The following is a 23,528-nucleotide window of genomic DNA, read 5'->3' as shown; positions in this document are numbered from 1 at the left end:
TGGGCTTTAAACATACATTTCTTCAGCTAATTCACCTTAAAAATGAAATGACTATATCTAAAAGATCAATATTTAAATCTTGTTTGGCAGCAAGCGTGAACAGATACCTGGGTGAATTGTGCTTAATTCCTGCTGCATAGGTTTCCTCATAATCTAAACCTTTCTTTTGAGCACATACTTTGCTGACAAGATACACTTAATCAAACAATGGGAACTCTTGGTTTGAATATCAACAATATTAGGAAAAGGTTGCTACTCACTATATAGTGGAAATGTTGTGTCGCAGGTAGATACAACAAAAAGACTGGGTGGGGAATTTTTGGAATGATGCTGAGGCAAGCTTCGAGGTTAACAAATTCTGGAAAACTAATGGGGGTGATTAGGGGGCAGTGGGGGCGGATCATGGTTGGATGGACTAGTGAACTGAGTCAGACAGGGTTTTACATTGGTCTTTTGTTGAGTCAGATTGGTAGGGTTGATGGCAAAATAGTGTTTCCACTGTAGGAACGGGGAGAAGGAGAAAAGGTCTTTAACCAGTCCAGCATGATAGAATTTTGGAGTGAGGCAAAAGGTAAGGCTGATACTTGAGTGGGACTAAGGCTTTTGGAGGAAAGTTTCATGACTGTGTTTCGGGCCTGTTTAGGTTCTAGATTTAATATGGTGGTGGGAGGGAGTTTTAGGCAGGGTTTGCCAGCTGTGAGGGGATATGGGGGAGATTTGGAGACTGTTATAGAGGTGGTGCATAGTGGTAGTCCAAGTTGGGAGTAGGAAGTGAACAGTTGGAAGTGTTTTCTGAGATGATATTTTGCATGCTACTCTATTTCCAATAACATCAATAATGCCCCTGGCCTTGCCACCATTGAACACTACCTCTCCCACTGCCCAACAGATTCCAGACCTACAGCCTCCTTCCTGGTCAACATGGTCAACTATATCCTCATCCACAATTATTTCTCCTTTGAAGGCATCACCTACGAACAAATCCAGGGTATGATAATGGGCACCAGCCTATGCCATCCTATTCATGGGCCATCTAGAGGAATCCTTGATCACCCATAATCCCAAACCCCTCACCCTCGTGACTCAGTACCACCCAGGAATAGAGCAACTGAATCACATTCCACCAGAGTTTCAAGGACCCCTCGGCCTGACTTGAAATGAGGTACCTCTCATCGTGACTTGAAATGAGGAATGTCCTACCTGCTAATCTTCGCACACCTCCCACAATAGTATTCGACCGCCCCCAAACCTACACAATATCCTTGTCCATCCCTACACACCCCCTGCTCCCAACTCCTTGCCTTATGGTTCATATCCCTGTAATAGACCTAGATGCAAGACCTGTTCCAAATACACTACTGGCCATTAAAATTGCTACACCACGAAAATGACGTGCTACAGACACGAAATTTAACCAACAGGAAGACGATGCTGTGATATGCAAATGATTAGTTTTTCAGAGCATTCACACAGGGTTGTCACCGGTGGCGACACCTACAATGTGCTGACATGAGGAAAGTTTCCAACCGATTTCTCATACACAAACAGCACTTGACCGGCGTTGCCTTGTGAAACGTTCCTGTGATGCCTCGTGTAAGGAGGAGAAATGCGTACCAGCACATTTCCGACTTTGAAAAAGGTTGGATTGTAGCCTATCGCAATTGCAGTTTATTGTATCGTGACATTGGTGCTCTCATTGGTCAAGATCCAATGACTGTTAGCAGAATATGGAATCGATGGGTTCATGAGGGTAATACGGAACGCCATGCTGTATCCCAACGGCCTTGTATCACTAGCAGTCCAGATGACAGGCATCTTATCCACATGACTGTAACGGATCGTGCAGCCACATCTCGATCCCTGAGTCAACAGATGGGGACATTTGCAAGACAACAACCATCTGCATGAACAGTTCAACGACGTTTGCAGCAGCATGGACTATCAGCTGGGAGACCATGCCTGCAGGTACCCTTGAAGCTGCATCACCGACAGGAGCACCTGTGCTGGTGTACTCAATGACGAACCTGAGTGCACGAATGGCAAAACGTCATTTTTTCAGATGAATCCAGGTTCTGTGTACAGCATCATGATGGTCACATCCATGTTTGGTGACATCGCAGTGAATGCACATCGGGAGCATGCATTCGTCATCGCCATACTGGTGTATCACACAGCGTGATGGTATGGGGTGCCGTTGATTACATGTCTTGGTCACCTCTTGTTCGCATTGATGGCACTTTGAACAGTGGACTTTACATTTCAGATGTGTTACGACCCATGGCTCTACCCTTCATTCGATCCCTGCAAAACCCTACATTTCAGCAGGATAATGCACGACCGCATGTTGCAGGTCCTGTACAGGCCTTTCTGGATACAGAAAATGTTTGACTGTTGCCCTGGCCAGCACATTCTCCAGATCTCTCACCAGTTGAAAACGTCTGGTCAGTGGCTCGTCACAATATGCCAGTCACTACTCTTGATGTACTGTGGTATCGTGTTAAAGCTGCATGAGCAGCAGTACCTGTATACGCCATCCAAGTTCTGTTTGACTCAATGCCGAGGCATATCAAGGCCGTTATTATGGCCAGAGGTGGTTGTTCTGGGTACTGATTTCTCAGGACCTATACGCCCAAATTGCGTGAAAATGTAATCACATGTCAGTTCTAGTATAATATATTTGTCCAATGAATACCCATTTATCATCTGCATTTCTTCTTGGTGTAGCAATTTTAATGGCCGGTAGTGTATCTTCCCCCCACCACCCACCCATCGCATGCATCACTTATACCAACAAAGGCATGGCTATCAGTGAAACCAGTCATGTTATCTACAAGCTAAGCTACAACTACTGCACTGCATTCAATACGAGGATGACAGTCAACAAGCTGTCTGTCTGTATGAACGGCCACTGACAAACTGTGGACAAGAAACAGTTGGACTACATGGTTGCTGAGCATGCTGCCCAACACAACATTCTTCATTTCAGTGACTGCTTCACTGCCTGTGCCCTCTGGATCCTTCCTATCAGCACCAGCTTTTTTGAATTGTGCGGGTGGGAACTCTACCTGCAGTATAGCTTACATTCCCATAACCTTCCTGGCCTCATCCTGTGTTAGTCATTGTCCTTTACTCACCTATCGCCTTCCCTGTTCCCATTCCAGCACTACACGGCCTTCTGTTCCACCAAAGCTCCCACAGCCTCTTACTTGTCTCCTTTATGGTGCCCCACCTTTGCCTCACATCCCTGCTCTCTGTCTAACCTCTCAATTGCACCTAGATGTCCTGCCCAGTCTCCACAATTTCCGTGTATGTTCCCACAAGTACCACTTTACTGTTACCCACTACTATCCTGCTGGCCCTCCCTCTTATATCCTTCTCCTTACACTCACCATCAAAATGGTTCAAATGGCTCTGAGCTCTATGCAGCTTAACTTCTGAGGTCATCTGTCGCCTAGAACTTAGAACTAATTAAACCTAACTAACCTAAGGACATCACACACATCCATGTCCGAGGCAGGATTCGAACCTGCGACCGTAGCAGTCGCTCTGTTCCAGACTGTAGCGCCTAGAACCGCATGGCCACTCCGGCATCACCATCCAGGTTGCTTCTCTCATCGTGTACATTTGCTCCCAGTTGAGTCTTGGCACCCAGAGATAGTGGTCATGTGTGTGAGAGTTCCATTCGCATGAATGCATGATTGTTTGTGTGTGTCTGTCTGTGTATGTATTGTCTAATCCAGAAGAAGGCATTTTGGCCAAAAGCTTACTTGTTTAGATGCCTTTTTGTTGCATCTGTCTGCGACCCAACATTTATGCTTTATGATGAGTAGCAATTGTCATTATTGTTATCCTGGATTTTCCATTTTTCAATATTGGGTAGGAAAAGGATAGATAGCTACTGATCATAAAGATGACCTTTTGAGCTGCAGACAGGCACAACAGTAGGAATGTTACACACTATTGCTTTCAGCCAAAACCTGTTCAGCAAAGAAAACACACACACATTCACACAAGCAAGCACACCCCACACACATGACTACTACCACCAGCAGTTCCAACTGGAATGTGACCATAATGTAAATAGCAATCTGGAATGGGGGCAAGGAAGGGGAGAGGGTTAGCAGGGTATGGGGGTGAGAGAGAATGGCATGTAGGGGCTAGAGACTGCCAGCCACAGCCTCAGGAATGGGGGGAGGGGGGGAGGAGGAGCAGGGAAGGGGAAAGGACAGGCAAGTGCATTGGCAGAGTGCAGCACACAAGGAGGGTGAGAGAATGTGAAAAGTAAGGAAGTGATAGAATGAGGGGTGGAAACAGTTCGGTGGAGGATGTGGGGGCAGTAGGTTACCATAGGCTTAGGCTGGAATAATTGCAGGAGTGGAGAAAGTGTTGTAAGAATAACTCCCATCTTTGCAGTTCACAAAAGCTGGTGTTCAAGTGAAGGATGCAGATGGCCCGGGTTTGAAATAGCCATTGAAATCAAGCATGTTATGGTCTGCTTCATGCTGTGCCACAGGATGGTCTACTTTGCTCTCAGCAACAGTTTGGTGGTAGATGTCCAACGTGGTGGACAGCTGGTTGGTAGTCATACCAATATAAAAAAATACAATGGTTGGGGCAAAGATAGTGTAAAACAGGCTGCTTTCAGAAATGGCTTGATCTTTGTTAGAGTAAAATATGCCTGCGACAGAACTGGAATAGGAAGCATTGGGTGTAAGGATTTGTCCGAGGGATATGATCCCTGTGGCAAGGGGATGGGATTGGGAGTGGCATAGGGATGGACTAGGATGTTGTGGAAGTTGGATGGGAGATGGAATACCTCTTTAGAGGGGTGAGAAGAGTCTTGGATAGGATATCCCTCATTTCAGGGTGTGATGATAAATAACACAGGCCAACAATGGAAAAAGCTTTTTGCTGAAAATATCTTATTCTTATGTTTTTTAGGATGGGAAATCCAAATATGATGCTTAAAAAACTGTATCACCCACCATTTCTTCACATTTTACAGTTAAATGTATTAAATTAAGCAATTTTTTTAAAGAATTTAACAGATTTTATGTAGTTAAAATAATTTAAAAGGAGGTGTAATGAATGTAGATGACATTGGTAGCACTGCTGGAAAACATTTTTTGACAAAAAAAAGATCAATTCTATTTTTGTGTTAACAGGTGGTGTTTTGTTTACTGTCAACCTAACCTCCCTTACTTTCCTGTTTCCTGTACATGTGCTCAGTACAATGTCTAATCGTGGTTGTAAAAACTCTGGTGACAGTTTTTTTGTTACATTTGTGGTGAATCTGTGATTTAAAAAACACCAAAGAAACATTACAGACGTTGTGAAAAAGATTTATCTATCATACTTTGGATCTAAACTTGGTGATCGAAATAAATAATTGGGTGGTGCATAAGGTATGTTATGTGTGTGTTGAAGATCTGAGAAAACGTCCAAAAAGGAGAAAAAAGCCTTTAGATTTGCTGTTCTTATGATATGGAGGGAGCCAAGAAATCATTCTGATGATTGCTATTTTTGCAATGTTGATATTACTGGTCATGATTCGAACACCAAGAAGGCAAGAAGCTACCCTAACCTTCTGTCCACCATCCAACCAGAAGGGCATGGTGTAGATTTGCTGGTTCCTGAACCACCAGTTGATTTAAATTCTATTCCAACAGAAGTATTTTCTGATGTACAGTCTGATTTACATGAACCAGCTGATGATGAATTCCATTGTAATACAGAAAGTGTAGAGCCCAAATTGTTTACCCAGACCGAGCTTAATGATTTGGTTAGGGATCTGGGCTTAACGAAAGAAAAAGCTGAATTGCTTGGCTCTAGATTAAAGGAAAAGAACTTATTGGCAGTTGGAACCAGCATATACATGTATAGAATGAGAAAGTTTTTTCAACAAGAAAGTGATTTAGTGTACTACTCAGACATTCCCGGTCTGATGAATGAGTTTGGTATTGTATACAAAAATGAAGACTGGAGGCTATTTATTGATTCATCCAAAACTAGTTTAAAGGCTGTTTTATTACACAATGGTAACATGTATGCATCTATACCTGTTGGACATTCTGTATATATGAAAGAAAGCTTTGAAAACCTAGAAATAGTGCTAAATAAAATAGGCTATTCTGCTAATGGTTGGATGATATGTGGCATTCTAAAAGTAACATGCATGCTCCTTGGTCAACAAGGTGGCTTTACCAAATTTCCATGTTTCTTGTGTGAACAGAACAGTAGTGCTAGGGATCAACACTGGTGCAGAAATAACTGGCCTGTGAGGGAGTCTTTAAAATCTGGTGAGAAGAACATTCCATGCAGAAACCTTGTAGATCCAAAAAACCTACTCCTACCACCTGTACATATAAAGTTGGACCTAATGAAATAGTTTGTAAATGCTTTGCCTAAAGATGGACCATGTTTTAAGTATCTCTGCCAAAATTTTCCACACCATTCAGAAGCTAAACTAAAGAAGGTGCCTTTGTTGGACCTGACATTAGAAAATCGATGTTTGATGTTAACTTTGAATCCACAATTACCTGAAATGAGAAAGAAGCATGGGTATCATTCAAGCAAGTTGTTAAAAAGTTCTTAGGATATGAAAAAGACTCAGAATATGTTTCTATTATAGCTACAATGTTAAAGAAGTTTAAAACTTTAGGATGTTTAATGAGTCTGAAAGTTCACTTTTTGAACAGTCACCTTGATTACTTCCCGGAAAATGTGGGAGATGTTAGTGAGGAGCAAGGAGAGTGTTTTCACCAGGACATTAAAGTAATGGAAAAATGCTATCAAGGCCGCTGGAACACCAACATAATGTGGGATTACTGTTGGTCACTTCACCAAGAAGTTCAGCAAGTGACTCATCATAGAAAAAGCTACCCACACAAGAAGCTTCAAAGAAAAAAGAGAAAGAAAATACAAACCAATTCCAGCTGACAAGTGAAACTTCTATTGACACATATCATTGTTTTAAGTAGCTTACTGTAAGTACAAACCATGCTTATGTTGTAACAAAGTGTTCCATTAATTACCCCATTTACCACATAGCATAAGATTTTTATAATATATAAAAAAAGGATATTGCTCAAAAACTATAGGTGATACAAAAAAACTAAGGCTTGATTTGGATTCAGCTCATAAAAATCTATAAAGATCAGCTATCAAAGTAAAAAAGTTTTTTAAAAAATTTCATTGGCCTGTGTAGTCAAAGCACTGGCAGAGGATGTGGTTCATTTGTTCCAGTCCAGGGTGGTACTGGGTGGTGAAGGGGGCACTCTTCTGTAGCTGGTTCTTGGGGGTGGTGGGAGGATTGAGGGTGTGTGGGGAAATGGCACAGGAAATATGTTTGCATACTATGTCCTTGGGATAGTGCCTGCCTTTGAAGGCCCTGGTAAGACTTTCAGCATACCTCAGAAAGTAGTTCTCTTCACTGCAGGTAGGCCGTCCACGACTGTCAAGGCTAAGTGACAGGTATTTTTTTTAATGTGCAAGGGATGGCAGCTGTCAAAATGTAAGTAGTGTTAGTGGTTGGTGGGTTTAATGTGGACAGAGGTGTGGATGGAGCCATCAGAGAGGAGGAGGTCAATGTCTAGGAAGGTGGTATGGTGGATCGAAGAGGACCAGTTGAATATCCGGGGAGAAGGTGTTGAGGATGTGAAGAAATGAGGACAAGGTGTATTGGTCCTGAGCCCGGATCATCACGATATCATCAGTGAACCTGAACCAGATGGTTTTTGGATGCCAGGAAGTTTTCCTCTGGCATGTGATGTGCAGTGTGGGTGCCCTTGGCTGTGCTGCGGATTTTTTTGTGTACCTTCTCTACAAAGCAGAAGTATTTATGTGTTAAAATAAAGTTAGTTAGGTGAATATTGAATGAGGTAGTGGGTTTGAAATCTGAAAGACAGTGGGAAAGTTAGTGTTCAATTGTGGCAAGACTGTGGGTATGAGGGATGCTGGTATATAGGGAAGGGGCATCAACAGCAACCAGGAGGTAAAGGGTTGAGGATGGTAGAGAGACAGTGAAGGAAGTACTTGGTATCTTTGATGTGGGAGGCTAGATTATAGGCAGATGGATGGAGGTGTTGGTCAATAGAGAGTCGGTGAAGGAAGTTGTTGGTATATTTGATGTGGTAGGCTAGATTATGGGAAGTTGATTGGAGGAGTTGATCAATGGAGGCCAAAATCCATTCACTAGGGGCACACTAGCCAGCTACAGTGGGGTGTCCAGGACTGATGGGTTTGTGAATTTTGAAGAACATGTAGAAGGTGGATGTGCAAAGTGTTTCAGAGGTGAGGAGGGAAATGGATTAAGGGGAGAGGTTCTGGAAAGGGCCTAAGGCTTTTAGCAGTAAATAGAGGACATGTTGGACTTCTGGGAGGGGATTACTGGCAGAGTTTATACATGGATGAGTGAGACAACTGGTGAGGCCTTCCGCCCAGTAGTCACTGCGACTCATCACAATGGTGCTGGATTCTTTGTCTGCAGGGAGGATGATTAGGTCAGCATCTCTTTTGAGACTGTGTATGACTGTTCTTTCCTTTACTGAAAGGTTGGTGTTCCTAGGAAGGGGCCTGGGGAAGGATGGTGAGACTGAGTTGGAGGTTAAGGGAAAGTGGGGGAAGATCGCTGTTAGATAGTGGTATGAAGAGTTCACTGTTGGAATTAGGTTGGCTTTGGTTGTAGGGATTGTGACAAAGAAATGTTTCCTTTGCATGGATCAGAGGAGGGAGAGTAGGTTTTTGACAAGTCCAACATGGTTAAATTTGGGTATAGGGCTAAAGTGAGGCCTTTTGATAGAACTGAAACTTCTGTGGAGATAAGGATTCTGGTGGAAAGATTAACAGCTGTGTTCCAGGATTGTTTGGGCTCTGGATTTGGAGAGTTGGTGGGAGTTTTGGGGGATGTGGCAAGGTGAAAGGTCCTCTAGGCAGGGTCTCCTTTTCCATTCTCCATTTTTTCTCCCATACTGTACTACCCAACACTGTGTCTGGAGGTCTCTAGTCCCTGCACACCTCCCTCCATCTGTATCCTTCCTCCTTCCCCACCTCCACTGCAGATTGCTATTCACATGAGAGTCTCTTTCCAGTCATAACCGCCAATGGTAGCAGTCATGGTGTGCAATCTATTCTTTTCCTAAGATGCATCTTATACCAAACAATGTGCTTTCTTGTTTTTAAAATCCAGTTGTTACTTCCCTCTTTGAGGGGGAACCACTGTTTCCCATAATCACTTCATCCTGCACATGTTAGGAAGCCAGAGCATAAAATAGAACCAACATTCAGTTTATACTTAGAACCTCACTTTTTACTTAGAACCTTATGTCATTCAACGTTGAAATTCAGTAATTTTTCGTACACACTCTTCCACATATGAATAACTTTCTAACTGTACTGTTTGCAGCACTCTGCATTTAAAATAATGATAGAATGAGTTAAAACCATCATTGCTCTTGTGATAGATATGTTCAATTGCTCTTGTGATAGATATGTTCATCTCATCTGTAATTTCTTACATGCTGCATCTCCATAGCTGCTCACACTGCCATTGTTCAGGTGTCTCAGAAATCTAACTCTGCCATCCCGTATGCATATTGCTGTCAACAATGATAATTCAGTAAAAAACTATAGCATTTATTCAGTGAGCACTAGATGGAAAAATGACGTACACTTGGACAACACTACTTTAAGCATTGTGCAAAAAGGTGAACATTATTCACCAGGTTTCATTTTCAGTACTCTTCCAACAGAACTGAAAAGAATGAGTGATAAACTCCAAGTATTCACATCCAACTTAAAAGGTTTCCATGTCACACTCTCCTATTATGTTCAGGTGTTTGGAGTAGTTGAGAATTTTTCTATTTAATGTGTTATTTATTCTTATACCTTCTGGATTTTTCATCTTTTATTTATTCTTTAAGACTTTCTTTGTAAATTTTCTAGCCAGAATCCTGTAAATTTTGTATTGACTTGCGCCATTCCCAAGTAGAGTTGATCCCCATGGCCCCACAGAACTTGATAAATAAACAAAGTAAAATAAATAAATAATCAGATATGTCCCCATTGAGAATTGGAACATGCGATTATTTTCACTTTCGATAATTTCCTCAGATGGTGGGATTTTGTTGGTATTGAAATAAGCTTCTTCAGTTGGTGGGAATGTGTTGGTAATGAGATGAGTCCTAATGTCAACTTTACATTCTCAGATAATTATATTTCAGCCATAGATTCTTTTCCATTTCAAATAACCTGTGTTACCTTTAAGCGAAGAGGTTGAGTCTTGGACCTATGATCTGTGGCTTAGTGCAGTTTATTTTTGGTGTATTTTCTTTATTAATGCTCTATAAAGTTGAACATGTACAAGATGAACAGTCAATGCAAACAATGCAACAGTGATGGAGCATGCATAGTGGTGAGCTTTTTACAGTCTAGGTGAAATTGTAATTAAATAAATTGTAAAATTTTAATATTATATAATACAAGTTGACATAACGGCACCAAGAATGTTATTTAACTTGAGCTCTGTATCTGTGTGTGCTCTGTATCTGTTTTCTGTAGTGCTTTAATGATTCTAAGAAAATATGTATTTTCTTTTTTCTGGATTGCTGGTCAAAGAATTTACTGTAAACATTTTTATATAATTATGTACTCAAATGTCTGTATATGCTATAAGATTATCATATTGTATTTGTAAACAACTGACTCATTGCATGTCCTCGTGAACCCAACATAGTTGGACCTATGGAACATGAAATAAAATCAAAATAAAATCAAATCAATCAATCAATCAAAATTTCTAAAACACCTTCTTTGTGAATATATGTTAGAGTACCAGATGGAAAGAAGAGCTTCTCAGTATAACAAATAATGTTGTTAACTGCAAATCAATCCCTATTCATATTACATCAAGGTAGGTTTTATTCTTTGGCTGTAAGCAATGTACTTACGCAGATTTTAAGAAGGAACTAGTAGATAAACAGCAGCTAATGTCTGTAAGTGGATAAGCAACCGCTTTCTCATATTGCAGGGTTCCTGTAAATTTTTTCATCTTCATTTATTGAATATGAGGTGTGGCAAGTAAATAATAAGACTGGTGTCAGAAATGTGATTTTAATGTGAACAAATTTACAACTAACTGTTATCCCCTTCAGCATATTCCCCTCCCCTATCTATGAACCACTGAATATGTGCCTTCCATTGTTCAGAGCAGTGCTGTAGGTCATCTGTTGTCACCCTCTTCAATAATGCTTGTCATTTCTCCCTTTACCTCTTCAATAGACTAAAAATGCATTCCCTTCCAATGCAATTTTCATTTCAATTGAAAGGTAAAAGTGATTGAGAGCCAGTTATGGTGAATTAGGATGGAAGTTTGAGAACAGAAATGCACTTGTCCGCTAAAAACTATTTCACAGATAACAGCATTTTAGGCTGGCGTGTTGTCCTGACACAAAATCCACTCATTATTCTTTCACAAATTCAGTCGTTTCTTCGTTATTCTTTCCCTCAGCTTGATTAGAACTTCTTTGTAATATTTATGGTTAACAGTTTGACCCTCAGCACACATTCCATTATGATAACACTTCTCATATAAAAAATCAACAACATTACCTTCAATTTTGACTTGCTTGTCCATACTTTTTTCATTCTTGGCAATGACGCTTTGTTTGTGGGTCATACTGCAAGATCCACGTTTCATCACATGTGATGATGTGTGAGAAAATAGTGTGTTTTGTTGAGTCATTCCAAGACATCAGAGCAAATGTTCTTCCGATGGCCTTTTTGTTCTTGAGAGAGGTTTTTCAGAACAAGTCTTGCACAAACTTTTTTCATGGTTAATTCATCATGCAATATTTGTCTTACTGTCTCTTTGTTCACACTCACCATGTCTATGAGCTTCAAGATGCTCAAGTATTGGTCATTCCACATAATTTTATTAATTTTCCTGAACTCATAGATTGACTGGGACATTCATCATCTTCAACTCTTCCTGCCTTCTGAAAACTGTTTGTAACATTCAGAAACTTCTGCACGTGACATAGCATTATCTTCAAGCACCTCCTTTAATGTATGAAAACATTCAGCTGCCAACTTTTCTAATTTCACAAGTAATCTGAGGTTAATGTGCCGCTCAATTTTTAAGTTCACCATGCTTGCGGCACCACTACAGAAGAATGTCTGTTACAATAAAAGCTCAGAAGTAAACTAAAGTAGATAGAAAGATGAAATGAATGGTGGTGCTCTTGAAGATTCAGGGTCAACTGCATTCCAGTACCAACTCCCCCATACAGCTGTGTGGTAGGAGGTGTGTAGTCGCATTATTTAATTGCCACACATAGTGTATAAGCACAATTAGAACTCGTCAATTTAATAACAATATGTTTTTAACACAATGTACAGACTTAATTTCTAACTGCTACACTGCTTTTCTCTCTTCTTCTTCTTCTTTCGATTTCGGCCATCTTTGGACCACGTTCAACAATTCACTTGCCCGGCTTTTTGATCTTTTTTTCTCTCTTCCCAATATTTCCTCATCATTTTCGAGTGGTTCCTCCTCCGCTCTTCCAACCATTTCCTGTTATTATTCTTTAGTTTCGTTTCTTCTGGAAAACACTTAATTTCGTTCACTATTTGTCTAAACTTTTCCCTGTCCCTGATTGACTCACGGGTGACATTAAAATAGGCCAAATCCTTTTTCACCATCTGTATCCATTTATTGTTGGTTTTTTCGTTCCTGTTACTATGTTCAAACACTTTTCTTGTTAGTCTGTTTCCATCCATCCTCGACAGGTGACCATAAAACGTTAGTCTGCGTTTACGCATTGCCTCACTCACTTTCTCAATAGTTTTGTATATTTCCTTATTACTCTTTAGCTTGTACTCTTCTCCAATCTTTCTCGGTCCTAATATTTTTCTCAAAATTTTCCTTTCTTTCTTTTCCATGTTTTCTATTTCCCCCTTTTTGTTAAGAGTTAGGCACTCCGATGCATACAGGCATTCTGGTCTAATGACAGTTTTATAATGTCTTAATTTAGCTTGAATCGAAATGTTTTTTTTGTTATATATGTCTTTGGTTTTTTGAAAAGCAAATTCCATTTTCCTTGCTCTCGCCTGGTTTGCACTCTTGTCTAAACCATTCACTTGAATTATTTCACCTAAATACTTAAATTTTTCTACTCTCTTAATATTGCCGTATTTAGTAATAAGATTTTTCTTGTTATTTCTATGATTAGACATATACACGGTTTTTTCAAATGAAATCTGCAGTCCAGCTCTGGCCGAAACTTCTTGTAGTTTCTCCAGGTAGTTCTGAGCTATTTCTTCGTTTTCTGTAACTATTGCCAGACCGTCTGCAAAAGCTAAACAGTCCACTTCTATTTTTTCTTTTTTTGTTCCAATTCTGATGTCATTCTTGGTGCCTTTGAGTTCTTCTTTCCATATTCTCAATATCTTTTCCAGTACGCAGTTGAAGAGGATTGGGGATAAACCATCACCTTGTCTAACACCTGTTTTAATTTCGAACTTCCTTGAAATTTCACCCATAAATTTAACTTTGGCCTTACTGTTTGTTAGCGTCTGTTTGATAATTTGAATTGTTTTCTTATCGACCCCAAATTCTTCCAATACTTTCAGTAATGTTTCTCTATCTACCGAGTCGTATGCTTTTTTGAAATCTACAAATACTATTGCAAATCTCTGGCCTCTTGAGATTCTGTAACGAATTAGTGTTTTCAGGTTAAATATTTGTTCAACACAGGATCTACCTTGTCTAAAACCTGCTTGATATTCACCTATTTTTTTATCCAGAACTGGCTCCACGATTTGAAGTAATTTCCTTGACAAAATTTTGTATCCTACTGGTAGTAGCGAGATCCCTCTATAATTATTAACATTCATCTTATCCCCCTTTTTGTGTAGTGGGTGTATCAGGGCACACTGCCAGTCTTCAGGAATTCTTTCTTCGTCCCAGATCTTCTTAAACATATGTTCCAAAACTTGTGGGAGGTTGGTATCCATTATTTTTAGGATTTCTGGTACTATGGAGTCTTCACCTGGGGCTTTATTGTTTTTTAGACTGTGTATTATGTGTTTTATTTCTTCAGCGTCTGGAGGTTTTGACTCGGTATTAGTATTTCGGTGGTTTTCAAAACTCATTTTATCTTTGGGTGGTTCACAATTTAGTAGATTCTCGAAATATTTTGCTAATATTTCACAATTAGTCTTGTTTGTCAAACCTAGCTTGTTCTCTTCATCTTTAAAACATAAATTTGGGGATTGGTATTTGGTTAGCTGTTTTCTAAAAGTTTTGTAGAAATCTCTAGAATTATTTCTTTTAAAGTCTTCCTCAATCTGTTCTAGGTTATCCTGAAATTGTCTTCTTTTTTTATTACGGAAAAGCTTAGCTGTTTCTCTTCTCTGGATTTTAAAATTGTCAAGATCTTGAGGATCTTTTGTGGAGTTCCATTTCTGCCACAATTTCTGTCTCTTCTCCAGGTTCTCATCACATTCATTGTCCCACCATGGATGTCTTCTTACTCTTTTCACGAGACAATTTTCTTTTGCTATTTCAACTATTTCGTTTTTGATCTCCTCCCATCCCGCTTCCTTATTTATTGTGGATATGCCATCGCTATCTTTGTGCAATGCTCTTTGAAACCGTTGTTTAATTTCTTCATTTTTTAAAGTTTCTGTTAATGTACATCTTGCTCACTCATATCCCCAAAGCTCCATGGAACATTGTCAAGTAATGAATGAACGAATATTAAAAATTATTAATAATGTTTTTGGTTAAATGTGGATAATTTGATATTTTTGTTAATTAAACATTAATTAATGTAATACCTAAGGCATTCTTAATGTTTCAGATGAACAATGTTTTTAAAATATCTTGCAGATATCGATGAATGTTCAGAACGGCCAGGAATCTGTAGCAATGGTGAGTGTAAGAACTTCCAAGGCAGCTTCCAGTGTCTTTGTAATGATGGCTACATCTTGGCTCCTAGCCGGGATACCTGTGTTGATATTGATGAATGCCTTCGCCACCCAAATATCTGCAACAATGGAACTTGTATTAACACTGTGGGGCATTACAAATGCCACTGTTACCCAGGGTTCAAACTTAGTCATAACAATGATTGTATAGGTAAGTATATGATTACTATTTTTCAATTAATTAAATGTTTTACCTTGTACTATTATTTATTTCATTTATCAGTTTTAAATAATAATTTAAATAGAGTCATTCTTTTCGGGATTTCATTTGTGAGATCAAAAGATTGTCATATTTGTTCTAATAAAAGTTGTATAAATCCTTAACTAGATGTAGATATCAATAGCTGTCATTTGACTGCTTCAAACTTGATTAGCTGTGAACAAAAATTATTCTTCACACTCTCAGATGTTGACGAATGCCGCATTATGCCTACATTATGCCGCAATGGACGATGCCGTAATGTAATGGGATCCTTCAGCTGTGAATGTGCAGAAGGATATGTTCTTGCTGCAGATGGTCAACACTGCAGAGACGTGGATGAGTGCCGGGAGGTTAGTCTTTAACATTAGTATATTGAGCAGTATTCACTCTTCTAAGTGAGTGTCAAGTTCTTCGTTGTTACTATGTCAGTGTATTGTTTCTGTTTAGAAACCGGGCACATGTCCACCTCCAGGAAAATGTCAAAATCTCATGGGTTCTTTTGTCTGCAACTGCCCACCTGGTTATGAGCTAAGTCCAGATGGCAGATTATGTGAAGGTAATTTGTGTTCAATTTTTCATATTAAAGACTCTCAAAGAAATAAAAATAGGCTGTACTTGGTTTTGGTTTCTGATTAACTTACAACAGGTTTTAATACAATTATGAAAGTGAGTTCTGTTGATGTTTGAATTAAATTTTTGTGCCACTATAGTGGGGTTCAGACACTATACAGCATAAATAAAAAATGTTACGCAGATATATGTATCGAAAAACAAATTGTACCACCATCAGCTAATATAAAAACCTTTATTATTGCTACTTGTTACATTATTATTAATCATCATCAGGCTCACAAACATTGTTTAATTATGGTATGCTAGGCCACATCTGTTCAGGATGTGGCTGGGTGATCAAGAGTGCTCATTCTCTCTCGCTGCGTAGGCAGTGAGCACCTGCTGTAAAATGGGGTGATCAGACGTCATTACATAGTGCAGGGGAAGTGCAACCAGTGCATTGCTGTCAGAGGAATGACCAAGTTACATTCAATGTAACCTTAGTTGCAAGTGTATATACTTGTGGTTCAGTGCTTAAAGTTGAGAGCAGCTCTTTTTAAACAGATAAACAGCAACATAATGGCTGGGTTAGGAACTCCAAACTGATGGTCAGGCAAACCAACATCAATTTACAATGCATCAGTGCAGGATGCTTATATCCTTACGATACACAATGACATCTTGATATGCTTAGTGTGCTTCAAAGCTCTGAACACAACAAAAAATTCAGTTTACAACAACATTACAATACCTTACATGCTAAAGATTATGGACTCTTGGAAGGCGAACAGAAAGAAGCAAAGCTGCAAAAATTAAAGACAGCACTGTCATGTGATGCAACTGAAGAAGCTATTCAGCATATGGGAGAACATCTAAATAGTTTTCCACAACATTTTAGTTTTCAGGAGGAATGCTCAACAAATGAAGCTGCAGTTTGACAAGTTACTATATTGCTTTTCAGATTGCCAGTGTCTGGTGCACTTTCACTTCTTTTCAGTGGATGTTGACAATGTGGAAACTGAGCTTCAATTAGAATGCCAGTGCAACAGTTGTGTGATAAATTTCATAATAAAATTGGCCTTGCAGACTTTTATAAGAATCTCCCTAAACATAAATTTCCAAAACTTTTTCTGGTCTGCAGCTATGATTATGTTTATATTTGGATCTACTTACTTGTACGAGCAACATTTTTCCCCAGTGGGGAGAATAAATTTGCCCACAGATGCTCTCTGAAAGACTTCAACTTAAAAGCTTGTCTTCAAATCACTAGCATTCATAAAGTCATACCAGACATTGATGCTTTAGTGAAAAACAAAATAAGTAAAATTGAGTAACATCTTGTGTTTCTGCATTTAAAATTTAAATAAAATGATAACAAAATACAAGTTTGTCAATTTAAATTTCACCCTAAATTGGCATTCATCATCATACTGCATCAATTGTGGGAAGTATTGGGTTTCGTACTTAGCTGCGCCATGTTATTTGCTTCATCAAAATATTAAAAGAGATGTTTCATTTCATTGTGATTTCTCATCAATACTTAACTAGTAATGTCAACATCCATGCTGAGGTGGAAATACTGATTCCTGTCAGATCACAGAAGTTAACCACTGTCGTGCATGGCCAGTACTTTGATAGGTAGCCATCCAAGTACACAACACGCAGTTGACAATTTTCTCTTTGCCTCTACAGCAAGGGGACAAGAGAAGTGGTGGCATAAAGTCCCTGATCATCAGTCTTTGCGCCAGTGTCCTGGATTCTATTCCAAATGTCTCCGCAGTGTCTTATGAAGTGAGGGCATGCAACATTGTTGATGACAGTCTGTCCGTTGGATGGGGACACTAAGCTCGGCGGTCCTCTTGGTGTTCTTTGACAGGAGTAGGCTACATGCTGGCACTGGGTTTCACCCTCTCCCTTCTCTCATCGTCTCCTCCATGAACATGACACTACACTATTCACACACCCATTATAGTCACCTACACTTCACAAATTCACTTACATGCACAACTCTCGTACTTTGTGGGGTAAAGGTGCCTGTAGGCATGAAAAATAGGAAAAACCTTTTCAATTAGGCAGTCAAACTAGTCCTTTGGGGACCAACTTTACTTATTACTAAAGTAAAAGCGCTGCTGAAACCAAAGAAACCATCGAATGAAAGCTACTGCTCGACAGCTCTTCTTGGCTGCTGCTACAAACTTCTAGAAAGGTACTTTTGAATAGCATGGGACCACGAATCCTAGAAGTTATCCCACCAGAGTAGATGGATTTCACACTAAATGGGAGTTGCACAGGCCAGTTTTAGAGCCCAGCCACACATACTGAGGCAAGTTGTCAGAAACAAAAAAGTTGGCAGTAACTTCCGTAACCCTAACAGCTGCCTGTGCCACTGTGTGGAAAGAAGGGCTTCTGCACAAAGTGATAAAAGTAATTCCACACCAGACCATACTCATCAACAACATGTTTTCAGATAGATACTTCCAGGTGATGCAGGGTTATAACATAAGCAAACAGAGGAAACTGACTGATGAACTGTGCTAAGGACCAGTGTTAGCGCCAATGTTTTCTTAACTTCTACATCTCTGACCTGCCTGAAACCTTGTCAAGGAAGTACAGCAGTGCTAATGATATGGCTCTAGCTATCCAGAAGAAGCAGTTCCAAGATGATGAAAACATTATCACTGATGACCAAAATAAAATGCATGGGCATCTAACTAAATGGAGTCTAGTACCAATCCCTCCAAGACAGATGTCAGCCGTTTTCATTTGATCAACAAAATGGCTGGATAAGAGCTGAAGGTTCACATGAATAATACTAAAATCAACTGTCAAAAACATTCAGAGTGCTCGGGGGGTATTCTAGAGAGACATCTTAAAAATGTATTCCACGTAATAAATTCACTCAACAATCTCATTCAGAGTTTATGCAGCGCTAACTGAGGAGCAGCAGTGGATACCCTATGAACCTCTGTACCCTCCTTAGTGTATTCTGCAACTAAGTACTGAGCATCAGTGTGGCTAACCAGCAAGGATGTAAAGGAGGTGCACACCCAGTTCAATGTTGCTATAAGAACTGGATGTATAAAGACTTTTCCACTATACTGGCTCCCAGCACTTAGTCATATAGCCCCATGTTTCCCACCGAGACAGGAAGCTTTTACGAAGGAATATATGAATGTAATGAATACTCATCTACTTTCCATCCATGAAGATAGTCCAGTTTTGGAAACAACTTGACTTTACTGCAGAGACTCCCCTCTGATTGGCCAAACATCTGGTAGCTACCAACTTCAGCAGGGATACTAAATGGCATGAGAACTGTAATGATAGTGCCTTCTCTGAGGACTGAGACATATTAGTCCAATAGAAAAACTGAACACACAGTCTCCACAAGTGAGGGTAGCTACACAGTTCCAGTTGTGACTGTGGGGCTCCAAATCAAACTGTCCAATACATAGCACAGGAGCATGAACTGAGAGCCTATCAAGATAGCCTGGGTTACTTCAACACCACACTGTTCTGACTTGAACAGGTTGCCAGTCTGGTTGTCAGAATATGAAGATGCAAGTTGCAGAATTTATCTGCCTCAATGTGTTCTTCCGTTTCATTGTCATATTGTATTCTGTATTTGACTTTATTTTATTTTAGTTTCTTCTGCAGCCTTCATTGATGTGTTTTATAGTGTATTTATATGCTAAATAAATGAATCTCATTAATAAAACTGTCTAAAAAAATAAATTTGCTACAAAAATCATTAGCAAACTACCTTGAAGCGATACATCTCTGTATAACAGGATATTATCAGCAAAGCTACCTTGTTCTGATGCCTCCCTCCCCTACCTTCCCCTCTCCACTCCTTTCCCCACTACATTTCATTGTGAGCCAGCCATGCTCACTGATGCGGCTTGAGCGTGAAAAAGCTCACACCAGCAGATTAGTGAGCAGGCCAATTCTAGACTCTGCTAGTGTGCACAGCTTTCGTGTTCCTCGACTCACTGCTCACTTTGCTTGCACCAGGTTATAGGCAGAGTGTTTATGTGCTCATCATGTTCCAGAATTTGCCTTCATTGTTAAATGCAATCAGACTTCTTGAGTAATGACATCAGCACATTCTGTGAACTTTGTTATGCAGAGTGTTGGCAGTATCACCTGATGATGTTCAATGAGTGAAAGTGGTTGTGACACAATAAATGTACCTTAATGTAGCTGTGGTTCTTCTTATTAGCATTAGCTGTGGAGCACAAGATGATCAAGATTATTTTTCTGTAGTGAGTTGTGCTGTCAAGTTCATATTTGTGGAGTGGAATGGATTGTCACAGATGAATCGATAGAGGTAATGCAATTGAAAAACTTCTTGTACCTGATGGTGGTTAGTAACAGTTTAAATTGGTAACAATAGTAAAGGTCTTCATTGCAACTGTTGGTGTTGTATATGATTTTGGTAACTACAAGCTGTGTGACACAAACTACTGAAAATAAATATGTTGGTTTATATTAATTTTTGTTCATATTTTGTAGGTTGATGTTATTACATGTTTATTATACTTTCTTTGTAACACACACACACACACACACACACACACACACACACACACACACACACACACACACACACACACACATTGTCTCACATTCACATGCATGGCTTCATTATCTTTTCCTTACAAAAATGTCTCCCATAGAGTCTAACCACTCACTTATAGCAGGACATTGACAGTCACTAAAGCCTTCACAGACAATATCCACATGTGCCACTAAGTGCCCAACTACTTCTACAAACCAGCTGCAAAGGAACACCCCCTTCATCACCCACCATCTCACCACTTAACTGTACCCTTCACAAAGCATTAGACTACCTTCCAACTGCTCCCAAAGTCATATTCTGCTGGCCACACAGTTTGTGAAGTATCATGGCCCTCCCTAATCCTACCTTCTTTACACATGGGTCATACCCTAATGAGACCCAAATGCAAGATTTATCTTATGCACCCACACAGAAAACCTTGTTCAAGTGACATCACAGGCATATTCTACCATGTCAGAGGTAGGGCCACCTGTGAAAGCAGTTATGCCGCATACCAGCTCTGCTGTTACTTGTGCTCACCATTTAACGTGGGAAGACTACCAAACTGCTGTATACCTGAATTACAAGTATATCTGATTGGGCAGGCTTGGAGATGGGTGAAGTTGCAGTGCATTATTGCACATACTGGATTATCTTAGGAGGGCCACCATCAAGTAATAGGATAGGCTCAAACAGAAATTTCTGTCAACTTATATACTGCCTGCCAAAGACCACCCACACAGTGCACGGGACAGGGCAATATATTATTGAATGTTATCTAGCAATAGATTTTTACTCTGGTTATTGTTTCATTTTTATTTCACAGGGAAATTATTTTTTAGTTTCATAAGGCGTAATCTGTTGTTCTTTCTTCGCTTTGAGCTCATACATGTTCACAGATATGCTGATGGGGGCAAACATGTCTTCAATAGATTATATGTGTTAAATTCTTATTAAGGTGTAACTGAAAATGAGTTTCCTTTTCAGACATTGATGAATGCGTTGAGAATGAGGGAATATGTGAAGATGGGATCTGCATTAATACTGATGGAGGAATGATATGTGAATGTCAGGAGGGCTATGTTCTCAGTCAAAATGGAATGAAATGTATTGATGTACGTCAAGATTTATGTTATGATAATTACAGAAGAGGTAAGAATTTTGCACAGTTTATTTTTTTTTACTGCTTGTTCAGTCACATTATCAGCTCCAGAATAACAAATTTGTAAGGATAGGTGTTTTTATAGATCAAGGGGACACATAAACATAGTCCATTAAAGATGTGATAATATCTTCTTTAACTAGACTTAATGAACTTGAGAGGTATATTATAATTGGGGTACTCTGTGTACCCATAGCAAATTAATATGTTCTACACTTCATTCTTTCCAAAGATGTTCAAATAAAAGCATGAAGAATAGGAACAAACCAGACAAGTAAGAGTAGACTTGCACTCTGACGGTTCTGTACGAACTTAACTATGTATATAGATAATAGTTTATTGTGGTTCAATGGCTTGGTGCCCATAGTGCTACTGGATGCCACTTTGGTAACTTGCGCATCCCTAATCTACCCCTGTTATCTAACTAGGGAACGGGACCTACAGTTTAATGTGGAATCTGAACCACGTGTTGATTTGATAACTCCTCACATCATTGGGAGATGAAGGCTATGTTAAAATGAAGACTGAAAAATCTATGGTTTGACCGATTTTGGTTTCCAGACACATGTTTCACTTTTACTAATAATTTCCGGGTATGCAGCCGGATCCCGTCGACATTCTGCCACGATATTTCGGCCCAGAGACGTCCGGCCATCATCAGGTGAGTACACAACTACTGAAGAGCCCAGGTCCAGTCGCGGTATTTATGCTGAATCTGAAATATCGTGGCAGAATGTCGACGGGATCCGGCTGCATACCCAGAAATTATTAGAAGAAGAAATACGCCGGGAAAATTTCAGAAGTCACATGTTTCACTGTTTTTCTTTTTTCAAAACTGGCTTTTCATCCAAAAAAATGGGGTAGCCAGTACCCTGATTGAACATGCTGAGCTACAGTGCCATCTCTAGACCACCTGGCCCAACAAATATATAGATGATTCACTTATAGGTTTTGATAGGTGAGTTTGCGAGTTTAAAAAATGTGATACGAGGGCAGTTCAATAAGTAATGCAACACTTTTTTTTTTTCTGAAACAGGGGTTGTTTTATTCAGCATTGAAATACACCAGGTTATTCCCCAATCTTTTAGCTACACAACACTATTTTTCAACGTAATCTCCATTCAATGCTACGGCCTTACGCCACCTTGAAATGAGGGCCTGTATGCCTGCACGGTACCATTCCACTGGTCGATGTCAGAGCCAATGTTGTACTGCATCAATAACTTCTTCATCATCCGCGTAGTGCCTCCACGGATTGCGTCCTTCATTGGGCCAAACATATGGAAATCCGACCGTGCGAGATCAGGGCTGTAGGGTGCATGAGGAAGAACAGTCCACTGAAGTTTTGTGAGTTCCTCTCGGGTGCAAAGACTTGTGTGAGGTCTTGCGTTGTCATGAAGAAGGAGAAGTTCGTTCAGATTTTTGTGCCTACGAACATGCTGAAGTCGTTTCTTCAATTTCTGAAGAGTAGCACAATACACTTCAGAGTTGATCGTTTGACCATGGGGAAGGACATCGAACAGAATAACCCCTTCAGCGTCCTAGAAGACTGTAACCATGACTTTACGAGCTGAGGGTATGGCTTTAAACTTTTTCTTGGTAGGGGAGTGGGTGTGGCGCCACTCCATTGATTGCCGTTTTGTTTCAGGTTCGAAGTGATGAACCCATGTTTCATCGCCTGTAACAATCTTTGACAAGAAATTGTCACCCTCAGCCACATGACGAGCAAGCAATTCCGCACAGATGGTTCTCCTTTGCTCTTTATGGTGTTCGGTTAGACAACGAGGGACCCAGCGGGAACAAACCTTTGAATATCCCAACTGGTGAACAATTGTGACAGCACTACCAACAGAGATGTCAAGTTGAGCACTGAGTTGTTTGATGGTGATCCGTCGATCATCTCGAACGAGTGTGTTCGCACGCTCCGCCATTGCAGGAGTCACAGCTGTGCACGGCCGGCCCGCACGCAGGAGATCAGACAGTCTTGCTTGACCTTGCGGCGATGATGACACACGCTTTGCCGAACGACTCACCGTGCTTTTGTCCACTGCCAGATCACCGTA

At 40.0% G+C, this 23,528-nt stretch overlaps 1 protein-coding gene across 1 annotated transcript in view; it reads left to right on the top strand.

Moving 5' to 3' along the window:
* LOC124805008 (fibrillin-2-like) overlaps nucleotides 1-23,528 on the top strand; it is a 425,338-nt gene that overhangs the window by 285,837 nt on the left and 115,973 nt on the right. The window contains exons 34-37 of the mRNA XM_047265408.1: nucleotides 14,891-15,139; nucleotides 15,395-15,540; nucleotides 15,638-15,746; nucleotides 21,291-21,455. Coding sequence (XP_047121364.1) covers nucleotides 14,891-15,139; nucleotides 15,395-15,540; nucleotides 15,638-15,746; nucleotides 21,291-21,455 — 669 coding nt within the window. The remainder of the gene's footprint in view (nucleotides 1-14,890; nucleotides 15,140-15,394; nucleotides 15,541-15,637; nucleotides 15,747-21,290; nucleotides 21,456-23,528) is intronic.

Source organism: Schistocerca piceifrons, chromosome 7, assembly GCF_021461385.2.
Source record: "Schistocerca piceifrons isolate TAMUIC-IGC-003096 chromosome 7, iqSchPice1.1, whole genome shotgun sequence".
NCBI lineage: Eukaryota > Metazoa > Arthropoda > Insecta > Orthoptera > Acrididae > Schistocerca > Schistocerca piceifrons.
This window is presented reverse-complemented; position numbering and strand designations above follow the sequence as displayed.